Source organism: Dendropsophus ebraccatus, chromosome 2 (genome assembly GCF_027789765.1).
Source record: "Dendropsophus ebraccatus isolate aDenEbr1 chromosome 2, aDenEbr1.pat, whole genome shotgun sequence".
NCBI lineage: Eukaryota > Metazoa > Chordata > Amphibia > Anura > Hylidae > Dendropsophus > Dendropsophus ebraccatus.
Genome location: NC_091455.1, coordinates 27,385,392 through 27,404,210, shown reverse-complemented (window position 1 = coordinate 27,404,210; position 18,819 = coordinate 27,385,392). Strand labels below are relative to the sequence as shown.

The window sequence follows — 18,819 nt, the reverse complement described above, 5'->3', positions numbered from 1 at the left end:
CACTTTTCCCCCTCTCTTGTCTCCAGTTCAGGTGTGGTTTGCAAATAAGTTTGAAATTTTGTGACAAGTGTAGGGGAAAAGTGGCCATGTTTTTGTAGTGCTGGATAACCCCTTTAACAGGGTGGCCCCAACCACATGGACTGCCATATGCAAAGATAAAATAACAAACCAGAGTGCCTGACACACAAATCCCTGAGATACTATGGGAGTGCAGTGCAGGCTAGCAGATGTTGCAATGGTAAGCTAGCACTCTTAGGCTAGGTTCACACTATGTAACTGTGCGGCTGTATTTTTTATGCGGCTGTAAATGTGCGGATGAAACTACGGCCGTGGGAAAAAAAAAACGTGCGGCTGAAAACATACGGTCATTTACTTGGAAATCTGGTTCAACTAAAAATAACAAATAAAATCTTAAGAAAGTGATGCAAACACCTCTGGATGCATCTGGGAAAGCAGGGAAACAGTTTACATGAATTGCTATTACCGGGGTTTGCGATCCTCTGCAGTATGCCAATGCCGATGCCTCTCATGTTTAATATATTGAATTAATAAAACACATTTTCTTTCTAATAAAGTCCCTTTCGTTGTTCAATAATTTAATTCTAACGAATCCATCATTTTGCAATTAAATATACTGTTAAAATAAATATATATAAATAAATGTATATTTATATATATATATTTATTTTTTGACAGTATATTGAATTGCACAATGATGGATTCGTTAGAATTAAATTATTGAACAACGAAACTGATTTTATTTCAATGAAAATGTGTTTTATTAATTAAATAATAATTAGTACAGGAAGCTCCAGTAAGCCGTTAATTCATATTGCCGGCAAAAGAGCATTCTGTACTAATCATCACTTTACTGTAATTAAAACATCAAATGTTTCTTCTAATTATGTTATCACAATAGCATTATTAGAAGAAACATTTAGAATTATATGTGCGCTCAGCCGATTAGCCAATCAGCTGAGCGCACATATAATTAGCGGGTCCGCAGCACAGTGACTTCATTGTGCTGCAGACTAGCGAAGAGGACACATCGGGGTGAGTATAGAGCTCTCCCCACCCCCTCCCCAGCACTGCACCCCTCCCAGCAAGGAAGGGGGGTCACTTAACCCCTTCCTTGCTGGGATGGGTGCAGTCTGACATCAGTCTGGCCCCCAAGCGGTTAAGGGGGATACAATACATCCTCCCTTAACCCCTTGGGGGCCAGACTGGAAGCAGCGATCTGTAAAGATGCTGCATACTGTAAGGAGCACAACACCGCTCACAATGATGGGTGTTGTGCTCCTGTTTGTGTGTTTTTTGTGTGTTTCTCCCTTTTTGTTTTTCAGATATCGGTATCCTGGGGATTACGTCGGATTCCGTGGACTACGTCGATAACCAGCGGTTGTTTGTTGTTTTTTTTTTAATAAAATGGTCAATGAGGGGTGTGGGGGTGTTTTTATTTGAATAAAAAAAATGTTTAACTTGTGTCTTGTCTTTATTTCTTTACTTTATAGACTTAGTAGTGGAAGCCGTCTAATAGACGGAATCCATTACTAAGTCAGGGCCTAGTGTTAGCCGGTATAAAATGGCTAACACTAAACCCCTATTATTACCCCAGTACCCAATGCCACCAGGGGTACTGGGAAGAGCCGGGTGCCAGTGGTCCCGGAGCGTCAAAATTGGCGCTCCTGGACCGGGCGGCAGCAGGCTGGTAAGATTTAGGCTGGGGAGGGCCTAAACCAATGGCTCTTCCCACCCTGGTGTTACCAGGCTGCTGTCGTTTGGTTTTTCAATCCATCATTGTTCAATTAAATATACTGTCAAAAAATAAATATATATATAAATATACATTTATTTATATATATATATTTATTTTAACAGTATATTTAATTGCACTATGATGGATTCGTTAGAATTAAATTATTGAACAACGAAAGGGACTTTATTACAAAGAAAATGTGTTTTATTAATTTAATATATTAACTATTAGAGGCATCGGCATTCGGCATCATTGCCAGCTATTTTTGAAGTACTCCGTACGGACCGCCTGTCAATCCACGGCCGCATGTCCAGCCGCAAACAATGGTCTTGTTCATTTTTTACGGGTCCGTTTACGATAGGGCCGTAGATTCATACATAGTGTGCACTGTGCAGCCGTATATCGTATACTTTCCAGCGTACGCATGAACCACCAAAAATACCGCCGCACAATTACAGCCGCAAATACAGCCGCACAGTTACATAGTGTGAACCTAGCCTTATAGTCAAATCTATTTAACAAAAAATCAGTAATCCCCTTCTCACAGTGCGTTGGAGGTGGACATGATGCACAAAGAGTCTGGGGAAAATTGTTACATTACTTAACAATTTTTCAAGTACAATACAATTCTCATTAACAAGGTGCATTAGCTTGAGAGAGATGGTCAATTCCTCTTTAAATCACAGAACCTCTGCTGTTCACAGGTTAGCTGAATAATTTGGAATTAAGGAGACCGGAGATGGGAAGGATACTTGATTAAAATACTGAATTTGCACTGAATTTCAAAAGGAGTCTGCACCACGGACCCCGCTTGAAGTTCCTCCTGTCCCATTGATGGAATAGGATGTCTCACACGCACTGTGCTGTCCGCTCAAGGACTCCTCTTGAAATTCCGTAGTGTGAATTGACCCTAACTGAAATTTCAAACAACTTTGCAGAAATCAATAGCACAAGCGATTATAAGACAGTCTATAATAGATTTTATAAGGCAAAAGAGCTTCCTTCTGTACTCACAAGGCAGCTTTTTATTTGCTATCAAGAGAAAAGCTATCTACAGCATCGAGAAGCAGAGTGAAGACGGGTTTGCAATGCCCATTAGGGTGGGTTCATACTGAGGAATTCTCGCGGATAATGTCCGCGGAATTCCGCTGTCTGTCTGCAAGCACGTCCGCGCGCCTTTCCGCCGGCTCCATAGACACCATTCTATGGGCCAGCGTATTCTGCTATCCGCCGAAAGAAGTGACATGTCTGTGCGCGCGGACAGACAGCAGAATTCCGCAGACATTATCCGCGAGAATTCCTCAGTATGAACCCACCCTTAGAGTCTATAGTGGGGGGAGGGGCTGAGGGGGATGAGTGAGAGTAACAGCCTGTGCAATGTGCAGACTTTCTGGCCATTGAAGACACTTGATTAACATATTAGACTGTTCATTGCTGGTGTGGGAACTTCTGAAGGTTTCCTACAGTGAGATAGGATTGTAGGATGTTGTTCCTAACGTTTATATAGTGTATAGGAGACAACACAGAGGCGAGTCTGCATCCACACTGTAGAGTAAAAGCAGGCACAGGAGCCGTATGCCAGGGGAGCTTTGCGGTGTTGTGGCTGCTGCTTCGGTGTAAGGTACTTGTCACTGTGGCCAGGAGTGTTGTTGGAACCCACCTCCATACAAACGAGCACTGCGCTTGAGGTTTTGATAACCCAAGTGTGAACAGGTGTATAGATGCAGGTGCGACAAAATAGAACAGAATTCAATATCTTAACCAGGGTAACTTGGTTTAACAATAAGAACTTCAGTGCAATACACGTTTAGTACACTTTTGTAACTGCAGGTGCAGGCAGGAGGTAGTAGTAAGAGTTGTAATAGTTGTAAGAGTTGTCGGGATAGCGCAGTGGAGAACATAAGTAGAAGAAGAAGATACTCGTACTAACGTATAGATTCTTATCTGACCACCTTTTGCCCTACATTGTCGGCTTCCCGTCCTAATAGGTTAGTACGAGGTCCCACGACCCTGCGCTGGGTTGAACAGACTTTCCAAGACTTCCCAGAAGAGCCTTGCATTACAGTAGGATATTTTAGCTTTCTTAATGCTATTTGTCCTACTGGGGTCAGTACCTAGCTCCAGGTTACTTCCCTATGTCTTGTAAAAGGTATCCCTGGCATGGATAAGGTTTCCTCAGAGGACGTCTCTCTCTCCCTCCTAAGTTTCTAGCACTGCATACTAGCGGTAGTAACTGTCATAAAAAGAATAAGTATCTTTTGGTTCTTGACAAAGGTCCTGGTCTATGAGAGGCCCTGGCTTCACTGCAGAAGCAATTATGCTCTCTATGTCTTTCTCTCTCTACTTCTACTGACAAAAGAGCCTCCCACCAGGAACTATCTGCATTTTATAGGGGTACCTTAGCTAGTGTGTGATCGGTGGGGCTGTGTGTAAATAAGAGAGAAGAGATAAACAATAAATAATACAGCGACATCTAGTGGTGAAAACACAAAACACAATCTACTCCATGCCCTTCTGTGTGAAAATGAGTGAGTTACTTTACCCAGGTGCAGTAAGACTTTGCGGCACATTTGTGTTGGGACACTACACAGGGATGGACTTTGCGTTAGTGTGTGTGTGTGTGGGGGGGGGGGGGCTATAATGGAATAAACTAGTGATGGCCAGATATAGTCCTGTTCCTCATAAACATACTCACCTGAAATGTTATTTACACTTTCGGCAGTAAATAGTGCCGGCTGTAAATAATTACCATGATCATAATTTAACCCTGATATATATATATATATATATATATATATATATATATATATATATATATATACATATATACAGTATATATATATATATATATATATATATGTATATATATATATATATATGTGTGTGTGTGTGTGTGTGTGCATGTGTGTATATATATATATAATTTATGTTGTCTTATTTCAGGCATCAATGAGCTACACTCCAAGGATTAGCAGTATAACACCATTGTCTGGACGTCCAGGTATTTATGACAACAAAATCACTGTACAGCGTATTCAGATTGTTCACATGTTCAAGTGGTTTCCTTTTTTATATCATTTAGGATGCATCCCTGTTTTTCATAAACTGTTAAAAACTGTGAAAACAAGGCCTAAATGTCAGAAATGGTGAATTTTGACCCTTTTATAACACCAAACCAACTAAAGGGGTTTTACGTTGAGAGAGACTCATTCTCTACCTGCAGGATTGGGAAACAGTGTGTGGGGAAACAACCATAGATCACCAGCGCAGGAATCCAGTGTCTCCAGTGTTTAGTTTTAGTGGAGTCATTGTCGGACATGTACACTGCTACTCTATTGAACTCTTTGGGCCATAAGGAAATGGCAGAAGGAGAGTACAATGCATATCTGACTCCATTCAACATGAGGAGACATGGGAGCCTAATTTCTTTGAAAAGCTGAGGTCCTTGTGTGGTGTAACCCTCGGTGATGTTGTGTCAGAGGATTGGCCAGTCTTGTGTTAGATGGTACTGTGTGACGCTACTCTCGTGGTGGTTGGCCAAGATACAACTGGACCTTAAGATGTTATCTTGTGACGCCAGTGCCGGGTAGGCATACAGGTGTGCATGCACTCCTGCTTTTATTTTAGAAGGGCGGTCGTACCTTTGTACCCTGTGGTCAGTGTCCTGCTGGGCTGCTACTGGGTCCCTTGGGTTAATGTAGTCAAAAATAGCCAGAGAGGTGTAGTGACCCTCCTGGACTATCGGAACTGCCACCCACAGAAAGGGGAAGTGTCCCAAGGTTGCGGTGTATGCTGTTTCAGTGTAGGATGAAGAATCACAGAGTCTTTTTACCATAAATAAACTAGCTTTTACTTGAAAGGTACTTGTGTGCAGCAAGATATACAGCTTTGCCTTGACAGTATATGTTTCCCTTAATAAAGCACTTGAAAATACAATTGATAATATTTGTAGACGAACACTTGACAATATAGCAACCAGATCTGCAATAGGAATGTAGTGGAGAGTGTTGAGAGATACAAAGAATCAGAGTAGCAGAGAGGAGGATGTCTCAACCCAAGTAGTACAGTACTGTGCTCTGTCGGGATATTAGAGGATGAAGTAGAAGAATACGAAGAAGAAGAAGAGAATACCTGTGCCCTTGTATTGACCTTTGGGTCTTTGCACCACCTTATGCCCACTTGATTTGGGGGACCCGTTTTAGAGGGTGACACAGGCCCCAGACCTTGTTACCTGGGATGAGCAGAATGCTGAGGGTTCCCTGCTCACAACCGCACTGCGAGTTTATAGGCATTAGCAACTTTGCCCTATCCGGATCAGTTCATAGCTTACCGCTGTCTGTGGATATTGTCCTTCTCTGTGACTCTCCTAGTCCACGGCATAGGTTGAGGTTGTCTGACTTGTCCTCTCCCCATTATACACTTCAGCCATGCAGCATCTGAATACATACAACATCTAGTGGCAAAACTCTATCATTACCTTCATCACCACCTTTACACAATAAGTACAGGCTTTTTCGAAGGGTGTAACCAATGTAAACACCTATGGTGGGACACCACACTAGCGGCTGCACTTCAGTTACTCAACCCCTATTTGCAGTGTCTTTTGTGGGAAAATCCATTTAATTGCAATTCTTCTTCTACTCTGACTAAATTACCTAGAAAATCCATTTGTCTTAATAAAACCTGCTTAGATAATACATTCGTACCTCAGTTCTCAAACTGCTCTGAACTCAAACAATTCAGTTCTCAAACAGCATTTTCAAGGAAAGTTTCAAACACTTTCTCGGTTCTCAAACACATTTTTTGGAATCCAGTCTTGAAGTACAGTAATACCTCGGTGTTCAAACGTTTCTAATTTTGAACTGTTCGGAATTCGAACTTTACTCTGTATATAATCGTTTTTGTGAGCGTGGCTGAGGGGTTGTACATGGTGAGTTTAGCACTGGTGAGGCTTCATGTACAGTACAGCACTGTATAAGACTGCTGGAGTGCATACACAGTACAGTAGTAGTGCAGTCAGTGCCCCGCCATCTCCCATCCTGTACTGTATAAGACTGCTGGAGTGCATATACAGTACAGTAGTAGTACAGGCAGTGCACCATCTCCCATCCTTTACTGTATAAGGTTCAGGGAAGAAAAAGAGCGCTGCACCTCACACCTATGGCTGACACTAGTGCCTCTCGGCTGCATAAAAAACATCAGAATTTTGTGTATGAATTGATCAAGCCACACTGCCCCATGTACTGCGTGCAGGTATCTGATACACATGGGTCCCTACACTAAGTCCACACTGTGTTTCTTCCCTGAACCATATTTTGTTTCCCTCTTTTCTCAGTGTTTTTGCACTCCTCTTGGTAAGACCCACATGACCGCAATTAGCAGGAGACACCTGAGTGAATGTGCTTTTATCCCTCCTGTTTGTCCCATTCTATCTGCAGTAGCAATGGTGAACGAAATACCTTATCCAGACTTGTGCTGTTTGGGGGCAGCTTCCTCCGCCGGTTGTGCTGGCTGGGAGTTATTCTGGGGGGGGCATTTTTGGGTCTGGTCCTGTGGCATGGGGGTTGCAGGGCCGTTCCATGGCCCCCCTTCCCTGCTCATGCATGCCTGCGGGGGTGGTGGCCACTGACCGACACAGTGTGGACTTAGTGTAGGGACCCATGTGTATCAGATACCTGCACGCGGTACATGGGGCAGTGTGACTTGATCAATTCACACACAAAATTCTGATGTTTTTTATGCAGCCAAGAGGCACTAGTGTCAGCCATAGGTGTGAGGTGCAGCGCTCTTTTTCCTCCCGGAACCTTTACTGTATAAGACTGCTGGAGTGCATATACAGTACAGTACAGTAGTAGTACAGTCACTGCCCAACCATCTCCCATCCGTTAGTGCTGGGATGGGGGGGCACTATACAGTAATGAATGAGTGAGGAGTTGGTGACTACTGTACTATGCTTGCTGGTTTTGTTGAACATTTCTTGTGTATAATGTACTGTACAGTATAGTGCTGTTCTGTACTGTACTGCAGTGATTAAACTGGGCACTATACAATGTAATAATCGGTGGATGCTGGAACCAATTTAATATATTTACATTATTTTATATGGGAAGACACTGCTCCGTTCTCAAACTGCCTTCCGGAACTAATTGAGATTGAGGACAGAGGTATTACTGTATTTGTAAATCCCTTTGCCCTAGCACAGCTATGCCTCTCTGTGCTATATGTCCTTGCATAATCAGTACAGTGAGGCATACTGTACCTCTGCTAGGGCCCAGGGAAACCCTGGCCCCACCCCCTTGACACTTTTCATCGATGGCTTAAAAAAGGTGCTTTTTTATTAACATAAAGCCAGCCCCAGGCAAGTTAGATATGTTCTAAACACTTTTATTGATATCTATACAGTGGTCCGTCAGCTATATAGATGATCAGGATGTGACAGGTTGAATGAGTTATCCTAACTTGATAACACCCTCTATGTAGAAGAACATAAGCAGCTTTTCTAACAAAATCTCATGAAATAAATTTTTATTTCCTTGTGATTAGTTTCACAATGTCTGTATTTGCTATTTATTTCACTTTTCAGGTTCTTTGATCACAATTACTGGCACAATCTTCACTGATGCCTATGGCAGTAATGCAATAAGTTCTAATGGAAATAATGTCAAAGTTCTCAGGTATGTCATTTACTGGTTTCCCAAATTTTGCAAATAGAATGTATTAAGCTATGTTACTTCTAAATAACCTGGATATTATAAATTAAAGTTACATAGATAATAGGGTTGAGAAAAGAGTTCAACCCTTCACCCTACAGTGTTGATCCAGAGGAAGGCAGAAACCATCATGAGGCAGAGGCCAATTGCCCCATCAAAGGGAGAAAAATTAATTCCCGACTCCAAAATAGCAATCAGAATAAATCCCTGGGTCACCGGCCTATTGCATGTAATCTAGTACACATAACTTTTTTTTTTTATTTCAAGAAAAGCACTAGGCCTCCCAGAATCAGCCATAAGATCCTGTGGCAGATAGTTCCACAGTCTCACTGCTCTTACAGTAAAGAATCGGCATCTGTGCTGATGGTGAAAACCTCTTTCCTCTAGACCAGGGGTCTCAAACTCGCGGCCCGCGGGCCAACTGCGGCCCTCGGGACACTAGTTTGCGGCCCCCACCTCAATGGTAATTTTACTGTAAGTGCGGCGGTGTGTGCGTGGGGTGGGCGTCAGGCAGTGTGTGTGTGTGGGGGGGGGGGGGGGTCAGGCAGTGTACCTGTATGTGTGGGTGGGGTGGGGGTCAGGCAGTGTGTGTGTGTGTTCCATTCATGTTCAGAAAGTTAAATGTTAAGGAACTGTCAATAAAGACATTTGAATCTGAATAATAATAGTTACATTTCTCTAGTCAGCAACTATATGTGGTTTTAACAGATGAAAAGATAAAAACATTTGATGACATTGGAATGTTTTTGTAAGAGCTTTTCTTGTGGAAAACCTGATGCGGCCCAGCCTCACCCAGACTCTACCTCCAGCGGCCCCCGGGTAAATTGAGTTTGAGACCCCTGCTCTAGACGTAGGAGTGCCCCCTTGTCAAGGTTACAGACCTAGGTGTAAAAAGATCACTAGTATAGTTGAGCAAATTTACAGTACAAATGAAGCGAATCGCTTCATTGGCTCAGCAATCAGCTTATCAACTGGCTGCCTTTGAAGTCTAGTTTAATCACTAGAAAGATCTCTGTACTATACATTCATATATTTTACATTGGGGTCAGATCACCCCTAAGATGACTTAAAAAAAAAAAAATAAAATAAATATCCTCAAGCTTGGAAACTTGTCTTGGTCCTGTAACCCACCCATTCCCCTAATGACCTTGGTCACCCTTCTTTGCACCCACTCCAGTTCAGTTGTGTCCTCCTTATATACCGGTGCCCAAAACTGTACACAGTATTCCATATGTGGTCTGACCAATGATTTATAAAGAGGCAAAAGTAAGTTAGCATCTCGGCCATTTTGTGATTTTATTAGCCTTGGAAGCCTTGGAGTTTACTGTCCAATACCCCAAATTTTAATCTGTTTTATTATTTAGCACATAACTGTACTTATTTCTATGGTTCAAGTGCATAACTTTACATTTATCCACATTAAACCTCATTTGCCACTTCATTAATAAACATATTAAAAAGAAGTTAACCCAATATTGACCCCTGTAGCACCCAATTTAACTGTGACCCAATCTAATTATGTTCCATCAATAACCACCTTCTGTTACCTATCACTCACTTACTACTACTACAGTTACTACTTACTCTGAGAAGAAAGCGACAGAAAAAAAAAAAAAAAAGAGAGCGACAGGAAAAAAAAAAAAAAGCCGCAACCCCTTAACCCTCAAGCTATTTGCCCCAGGTTTTCAGGTTTTTTTTTTCCCTAGGATTGTCCCTTACCCCTGCCAGTATTTTTTCGTACCTCTGTATTTTCCCCATGAGATTTAACCAACGTTCGAATCCTGGGGGAGTAGGGTCTAGCCAGGCTCTAAGGATTATTATTTTTGCTAAAAGCAAAGCTTTAAGTACAAAGGTCTGGTGGATTACTATACCAACCGAACAGCCAAGGATAATATATTTTGCACAGTACGGTACCACAATCTCCATTTTCTCAACCATACAATCAATGACCCTCCTCCAGAATCCCTGTACTACATTACACCTCCATAACATCTAGATATAGTTTGCACCGGCCTGACCGCATTTGGGGCATATATCGTCAGCTCTAGCACCAACTTTACGTAGAAAGGTCAGGTGGTAATGTAGACAGTGTAGGATTTTAAACTGTACCAATTGGTGGTTTTTATTCAAACTGTGTAACAAGAGATAACGCACACTATAATGCTTATGAGCACCCTCCACACTTCCGAGCTCCACCAGTCCGGACAAAACATCCAATATGTACAATAGTAGTGAAGGAAAAAAGTGATTTGCTCACCATATAGCCGCCAACTTCGGGTTACGAAACCCACTGTGCTCCAATTATAAGGAGCAATATACTCACAGAGTCGATATGACTTGAATCTTTTTTATTTTCTTCTCTTTAAAGTTAATGCAGCAAAAAGTTAACATGCTCACAGCTGATGTTACTCTCAGACTCGGACGCCCAAGTACGTCCTCCTCGCGAGGAGGACGTACTTGGGCGTCCGAGTCTGAGAGTAACATCAGCTGTGAGCATGTTAACTTTTTGCTGCATTAACTTTAAAGAGAAGAAAATAAAAAAGATTCAAGTCATATCGACTCTGTGAGTATATTGCTCCTTATAATTGGAGCACAGTGGGTTTCGTAACCCGAAGTTGGCGGCTATATGGTGAGCAAATCACTTTTTTCCTTCACTACTATTGTACATATTTTATTCAAACTGCACTTCCTAACATTACCCAGGATGTTATCCCACTCTTCTTCTGTCACCTCTCTCACATCTTCTTCCCATTCTATTTTTTTCTTACTACTTATAAACCAGTCTGTGTAAAAATTTTCTGTGAAAATCGTGTATATTTTCTTTTTAGCATCTCCTCTACTGTCTCCATAAAACAAAAAATTTTAAACTTAACCCTGTTTCCACCCATCTGGGCTCTCATTGCGTGAAATAATTGTCTAAATCTTAACCAGTGAGATTCGTGTAATGCAAATTCTGACTTAATTTCCTCAAAAGTCTTCAAGTCTTCAACCCTAAGTATATGCTCCACCCGCGTGATTCCGTGAGTATACCAGAAGACATGATCACTAACCTTATCCAATTGTGTCAACTATAAATTCTCCCACAAGGGTGTATAAGATGTGTACCCTATAATACCCAAAAATTTCTTAATTTTCCCCCACACTTTCCCCCACATTCGCACCATCTTCCATTCATTATATATGGGAAGAGACCACCTATGAGAGTCCAAGAATTCATACAGCGATTGGTAGTTCAGGTTTTCAATCGCAAAAAAAAAACTTCTCTCCACTGTGCATTATCGTTTGCATCTGAAGAATTTTATACATTAAAAAAAAACGGTAATCCAGCAAAGACCAACCCCCCAAGTCCGATGGAAGAGTAAAGGTGTGGTACCTAAGCCTACACCTCTTTCCTCCCCAGATCAATTTACCTAACAACACTTTAAGATACTTTTACCCCCAAATATTCAATGAAATCCACCTTTCTCTAGAGCACTAAATTCTCCACAGGTTCCATTTGGGGATGATCAAGCTCTAACAACGTTGATTTGGTCCAGTTAATCTGAAACCCCGAATAGGAGCCAAATAATGTAAGTTGTTCTATCACGGCTGGCAAGCCCATACCTGGATCTCGGATGAATATCAATACGTCATCAGCATACATAATCACTTTGCTGTCCCTACCTTTTAGCCCAAAACCCTCTATCCGTTGATCTTTTTTTAATAATTGAGAAAGGGGTTCAATGTAGAGAGCGAACAAAACTGGCGAAAGAGGACAGCCTTGTCTAGTGCCTCTATTTAGGCTAAACGCTTCCAAAACTACTCCGTTCACCAGTATGCTCTCTACAGGTTTTAAATACAACATTTTTATATATCAGCAGATTCCCTTCCCCAAACCAAACGCCCTAAGGGCCTCACACAGGAAACCCCACTCCACCCTGTCAAAAGCTTTAACAGCATCCATCGACAAGGTGTCCCCCCCGGTCATCTGATTATTAGCAAATGTCTCCTCTATATTGGAGAATACTGATCTACGTGCTATAAATCCCCTCTGGTCTTCACTCACCAATACGACCTTTAGATCTTTAAGCCTTTGGACAATTACTTTAACAAAAATGTGGGCGTCAGTATTTAATAACGAGGCTTCATACATTGATGGGGGGAGTTCACCAAGTACACAGGATTCTTTGATCAGCTCATACATTATAGGCAGATTCTCAGGGCACATTCTATCTCAGATTCTGTAATGGGAGAATCCAGCTCTATTTTTTGTTCCTCTGAGACCTTTGGGAGGTTCAGATCCTCCAAGAACTGACAAAGTAAAACCGGTTCTGGATAGCCCTGGCTGGTATATAACCCCTCGAAATATCTCTCCAAGACCTGAGACACAGATGAAGTGCCCCATACCATGTCACCCCTCTCATTCCTGATAGCCGAGATCTCAGGCCTGGAGTCCTGGGCCCTCACCACGTCTCCCAGAGTTTTATTAGGTTTCCCTGACTCGATATAGTTTTTCTGCCCCTGAAAAAATAACTTATGTTGTTCTTTTTCTAAAAGAAACACTGAAAGCTTGTCCTGAGCTAGTTTCATCCGGTCATAGGTCTCTATTGTACCCTCTCCCTTGTAAGAAGCCTTCACAGTCTTAACTTCCTCTGGAAGCTTATGTTCCTCTTGCCTAAAAGTCTTTTTAAGGCGTACTACTTCCCGATAAAGGAGGCCCCTAACAAAGGCTTTCAATGTATCCCAAACTATTAACACAGATGTAGACCCTTTATTAATAGCTCAAAAGTCTTCAATTTCCTTGTTTATTAGGTCTGTGCTATTCAATATGATTTGATCTTAAAACAATTATTTTTTAACATTCCCGGGATCCCCCATCCCCGCTGGCCTTATTTCAAATGTGAGAGGAACATGATCAGACAATGATTTACCTTCATACCTCATGCAAAGACCATGTCGCTTCTAGAAGCCGCTTTATAGGTCGCGCTATAAAAAAGAAAGCTATCCTGTTGAAATAAAGAGAGCACCACACATCCCTCCACCCCACCTTCCCAGCAAACCTCGCGAGGGGGGAGGGGTGGGAGGAGGGGGGGCACCTCCCGAACGCCTGTCTAACTCTGGACACATCACCGCATTAAAATCACCCCATAGTATTAAAGGGATATTGGGCTTATCCTTCATATAGTCAACCAACATTCTAAGTACGTCCATCTTAAATGGGGGAGGCAAATGCACAAATGCTAAGACCATTACTTCACTGTTAATTTTAACATGCAAAAAAATGTATCGGCCACTTCTATCCATCTTTTTGTGTCTATGAATGTACACGGAAAGACCCGCGGAGTAACTTGTAAAAGGAGCATGAAATTCCTGCGCCGCCCATCTCTGCTGCAGTCTGAGGATTATATCTTCAGTGGCATCCTGCACCCAAGACCTCTCACATTCCACACAAGTACTCTTACAGGGTTTGCCATTTAAAGAAAAAAGAGAAGAAAAAAAATCTCTCTCTTGCCAGTCTCCCCACCCCCTGCTTTCCCCCCTGCCCACCCAATCCCTCCCTTGGATATAGAGGCCCCCGACAATGAGACTCCCCCTTCCAGTTCCAAGACTGAGTAGCGAGATTCCTTATTTCCAGCGGCCTAGTTGGGGGGAAACATTTTTCTGGCCACAAGCTTTACTGTTCGTTAGAGGTGACTTTAAATATTTTTCAATTTTCTGGGATGGCTGAAATTCTTGCACTCCCCCCGATTTCCTGGGTTGCGACTTTGGAGGCATACTAGTTGCCCAAATACTACCAAAGTAAGCAGATAACAGATGGACGGTCCCAAGCAAGTCTACAAAAACAAGCAGCGATTACTAACAGGGAAATAGTCAGTGTGTATGAAGCCTTTGTTACCACAACGTGTGGCTTCCTACCTGAGGCTATGTTCACACTACGTAAGAGACGGCCGGTCTCTGGCCGGATGATCCTTTCGGCCGCAGAGCTCTGATGCGGGCGCATCAGCGCGCGCCCGCATCAGAGCTTCCTATAGCGCACAGTGAAGTGAGCAGCCGGAGATGCTCATTTCACTGTGAACTGACAGGGCTTTCTGTGGCCGGAGTTCACTGAATTCCGGCCGCAGAAAACTGACATGTCGGTTGTTTGCGGTGGCGTATGGGATCCCGGCCGGAGCTGGTACGATGTGTGTACGCTCCGGCCGGGATCCCATAGAACAACAGGCATGTTCCACCGCGGTAAAAGTACGGCCGTTGTTGCCATCGGCAACAACGGCCGTACTTTTACATAGTGTGAACATAGCCTAATACTGCAACCAGGTAGCCAGATAGGGCAATGCAGGATTTGTGGTGAAGGCTTCGTCAGCAGTCTGTAAGCCCCCGCTGGAGTATTTAATTTAAAGAGCCTGCCCAACAAATAAGGTACAGTCAAACATAGATCCAAGGCAACCTCAAGCCAGGGAGGGAATGAGGCTGAAGGAAAAAAAAAAAAAAACATAGCAGGGTTAACTTGCAGTGTTGGAATAGCTTCACTCCATTAAAAAAAGGACTCTTACCTATGTGCAACAACAGTCTGACACTGCAGCAGGACAAAGGAAAATCAGGTAGTTGGTTTCAGACCGGAAGTTCTAGCCAGGTTGTATGTTTCATTTAAGGGACCTGCCCAGCAAAAAAAATATAGTCAGTGTTGGTCCGGGGCTGCAAGAAATCTTCACCTATGCCCCTCCATTCCTCCCTACACAAGCATAGGGAGAAGGAGTGTGTATCAAGAGAGAGGACCGAGGCAGGGTTAGCTAAAGGCAGTGGGGAAGTCTCACAGGGTGCTCAAAGTTCTCTTACCCCGGCCTTGGACTAAACGGGTCCCAGTGCAGGTTTCTTCACCCCTGTGAAATCCCGGAGGTGTCCTCGGCTTACTGCATTGCCGCTCCACGTGTAGGTCCGGCCGCCATCTTGGGACTCCCTGGTGCTGGACCTTCTTGTGCGCTAAGATATCCATCCGCCATTGAGGACCCCAGGTCAATCTCAGGCTTTCCACTGCAATCGCCGGAGCGGCTTCCAGTGTCCGCTGCTGGCCCCCCATGACGCCATCCAGCACCGCCTGCTCAGACCCAGGCACCAGGAAGAGACCTCGCTGTCCGCACAGGGGCCTCTAAGCAGCCAAAGCCGGATCAGGCATCCACATCCCTGGGACAGGCACCATCAGGGCATCCCCGCCTGCAGGACCCCCACCGCAAGCAGCCGACGGGGAGGAGAGCGGTAAGCCAAGCAGGCAGCACCCGATCAGGGGGGCAGGGCTCCGGCTGTCAAATGGACTGGGTCCCGCTGGCCATTCCTGGAAGGGGGAGAGAGACCGCACTCAGCAGGTCCTACATGCTGCTATGTGGCCACGCCCAGACTGAACTCAACTTCTAATGGAACACTGGGCATCATAATTTATTATGATGCTGAGAGCTCCAAAACATCTTAACTTTTCTGCTGCTGAAAGGACATGGCTGTGCCAATACAGTTTCCAAGCTCCCTGCATCACAAAAAATATGATGCAAAGAGTGCAGCCTTACAGTTGTAGTCAATTGGTTTACTCGTGTTTCTATTACGATTATTCCCACAGTCCTCTACACATAACCATTAATTTATTTTCCAATATGGTCCTGCACGTTGTGCAGGCTGAGAAATTCTACTGTAAGATTCCCTAAACTTAAAGTGACTCTGTACCCACAATCTGCCCCCCCCCCAACAAACAAACAAACAAACGCTTGTACCTTCGGATAGCTGCTTTTAAACCAAGATCTGTCCTGGGGTCCGTTCAGCAGGTGATGTAGTTATTTTCCTAAAAAACAACTTTTAAACTTGCAGTGCTGTGTCAAATTGGCGTGGCCTAGAATGTCTATGTCCTAGGCTTGCACCGCCTCCTCGTCCTTCCTCCCCACCCACTTGATCATCAGGAATGCCCCAGGCAGGATTTTTCCTATTCCTCACCTGAACACTGCACAGGTGCCCTAACAATCCAGCACATGTGCAGCGTTAAGACAGGTGATGAATATGAGAAAATGTTCTAGGGGTGTTCCTAATGATGAGGAGGATGGGGAGGAGGACGGAGCAGTGTCATAATCCTAGGGCATGGGTACTCTAGGCAACGCCGATGTGACACAGGGCTGTAAGTTTAAAAGTTGATTTTTTAGGACAATAACTGCATCACCTGCCAAACGACCCCGGGACAGAACTTGGATTAAAAGCAGCTATCCGAAGGTACAGGCGGTTTTGGGGGGTCAGATTGTGGGTACAGAGTCGCTTTAAGACTTTGAATCTGCCAATCACTTCACTTACCTTTTATAAAAGTCGTTCCGCTTTTCAAGGCCTCTACTTACCCAATCGTTCCAGCCTTCCCTGATGAGTCAAAAAATTTAAATAAATTTATTTGGGCTAGTCGAATCTTACTGTAGTTTTGCTCAGTTTTGGCATTTTTTCATACGGATTCTTTGTTCCATTTTACAGGGCTTATGCTGGAGGAATGCCATGTAACCTGCTCGTACCTAATACTGATACATTGTAAGTCACAAGTAATACAATGTTCTGTAAGAACACAATCTGAATTAAAAATTTTGAAATAATTTACTTATTTATTGTTATTCACTGCATTCAGTTTTATTAGCTGTAGACTCTAGATTCACAAAAAAAATCTTGTTTTTGAATTCACAGATATGGGTTGACTTTCAACTACATGATCTGCTACAATACAGGGACATATGTCGGTAAGCTAAACGTTCACATTTGATTCCCATACAGCCTGATTTTTTCACAACAGGGTCATATTGTTCATCGGTCCAATATTAAATGTGGGGCTCCACTATGAGGTTATGTTCACACTACGTAAGTCTCCGGACGTAGCACGTTCCGTGAATAAGTGGCCGGGGACTTACGTAGTTTGCGTACAATAGAAAGTATAGGAAGTACGGGATCGTACGCGCCGCCGTAAAAAATGAGCCAGACCATTGTTTGAGGACGAAAATGGCGTAACTTACGCCCATAGCGTAACATGCGGTCCCGTACGTAGTGGTGATTTCTTCTTTTTTCAACCTTTTTGTGCCGATCCAAAAGGTTCTGTGGGGTGTCCGGGGCTAGGCGAAGCTTTCCAAGTAAAAGACCGTTGTCAGATCGCTACGTAGGGTGCTCAGGAAGCGTAAGTAGACTCTTGGCGTAAGTTCGTGCTCCGTGCGTAGCCGGCCGCAAGTAGCGTAAATTCCCGGCCGGAGTTTACAGCGTATATGTCCGGCCGCGAAAATATGCGGCCGGACATATACGCAGTGTGAACATAGCCTTATGGTGCGTTCACACCTACAGGATCTGCAGCTGATTTTCTGCAGCAGATTTCATTTAAATAACTGAACACAGCATCAAATCTGCTGCAGATCTGCTGCAGATCCTGTAGGTGTGAACGCACCCTTAATCTGTGAATCGTCTGATTTCTGCAAGTTTTAAATCGTAAATCTGTCCTATAGCTTGTAGAGTTTTTAATACCTTTGTCCTATTTTTGGGAGTCCCTCTTTCTGAATATTATGGATGCTCTTTAATATAATTGCTCTTTATGTCACTATGTCAGTGAAAGCAAGACATACTGTATTAATAGTTCAAGCCTGTTAGTTACAATTTCCCCCTTGTTAATGACAATTTTCTTCCTTTCTTTTTTGTTTTAGTGGCACAAAGTGCTGCTAAAATACTATTTTTGTTACAGTCATTTTATAATGGAGATATACTATGCCTTCAGGAAGTCTTCAGATCCTTTCAGTTCTGTTCAGTTGAGAGCTTGTGGTAAAATAAAATAAAAATCAGGTTTCCTAATGACAATGGGCACAAGAAAAAGAAAAAATATATAATATTATTATTATTATTATTATTATTATTATTAAAAAATTTTTGCAAATTTACCTGAGGAAAAGGTGAGGAATTAGGTCAGGAATTGAGGAGGAATCTGCTCTAATTTCAGCTTTTCCTCCTGTAAAATATGAACAGAGCAATGTCTCATTGTGTTCAATGGGATTTCTACTCTGTTGTTCACACTTCAGAATTTCAGAGCAGAAATTTCTGCCGCAGATCTGCTTTCTGCCCAAAGAGTGTGTGCACACTACGGAATTCCCGCGTATGACCCGCGGCGGATTTCGTCACTCGTACCTACACGCGGCGGCGCACATCTCCACCCGTGCCATAGACACTATGACGTGACAATTCTTTCAGCGGAATGTGGAATCAGCCGGCCCATAGAATGGTGTCTATGGAGCGGACAGAAAGGCGCGCGGCCATGAGCGCATACAGGCGACGGAATTCTGCAGAATTTATTCGCGAGGATTCCGTAGTCTGAACCCACTCAAAGAATTGACATGTCAA

At 43.3% G+C, this 18,819-nt stretch overlaps 1 protein-coding gene across 1 annotated transcript in view; it reads left to right on the top strand.

Annotated features, from left to right (window-relative positions):
• LOC138784112 (fibrocystin-L-like) overlaps positions 1–18,819 on the top strand; it is a 71,877-nt gene that overhangs the window by 31,790 nt on the left and 21,268 nt on the right. The window contains exons 4-7 of the mRNA XM_069959628.1: positions 3,745–3,862; positions 4,700–4,757; positions 8,340–8,430; positions 16,933–16,986. Of these exons, the coding sequence (XP_069815729.1) occupies positions 3,745–3,862; positions 4,700–4,757; positions 8,340–8,430; positions 16,933–16,986 (321 nt within the window). The remainder of the gene's footprint in view (positions 1–3,744; positions 3,863–4,699; positions 4,758–8,339; positions 8,431–16,932; positions 16,987–18,819) is intronic.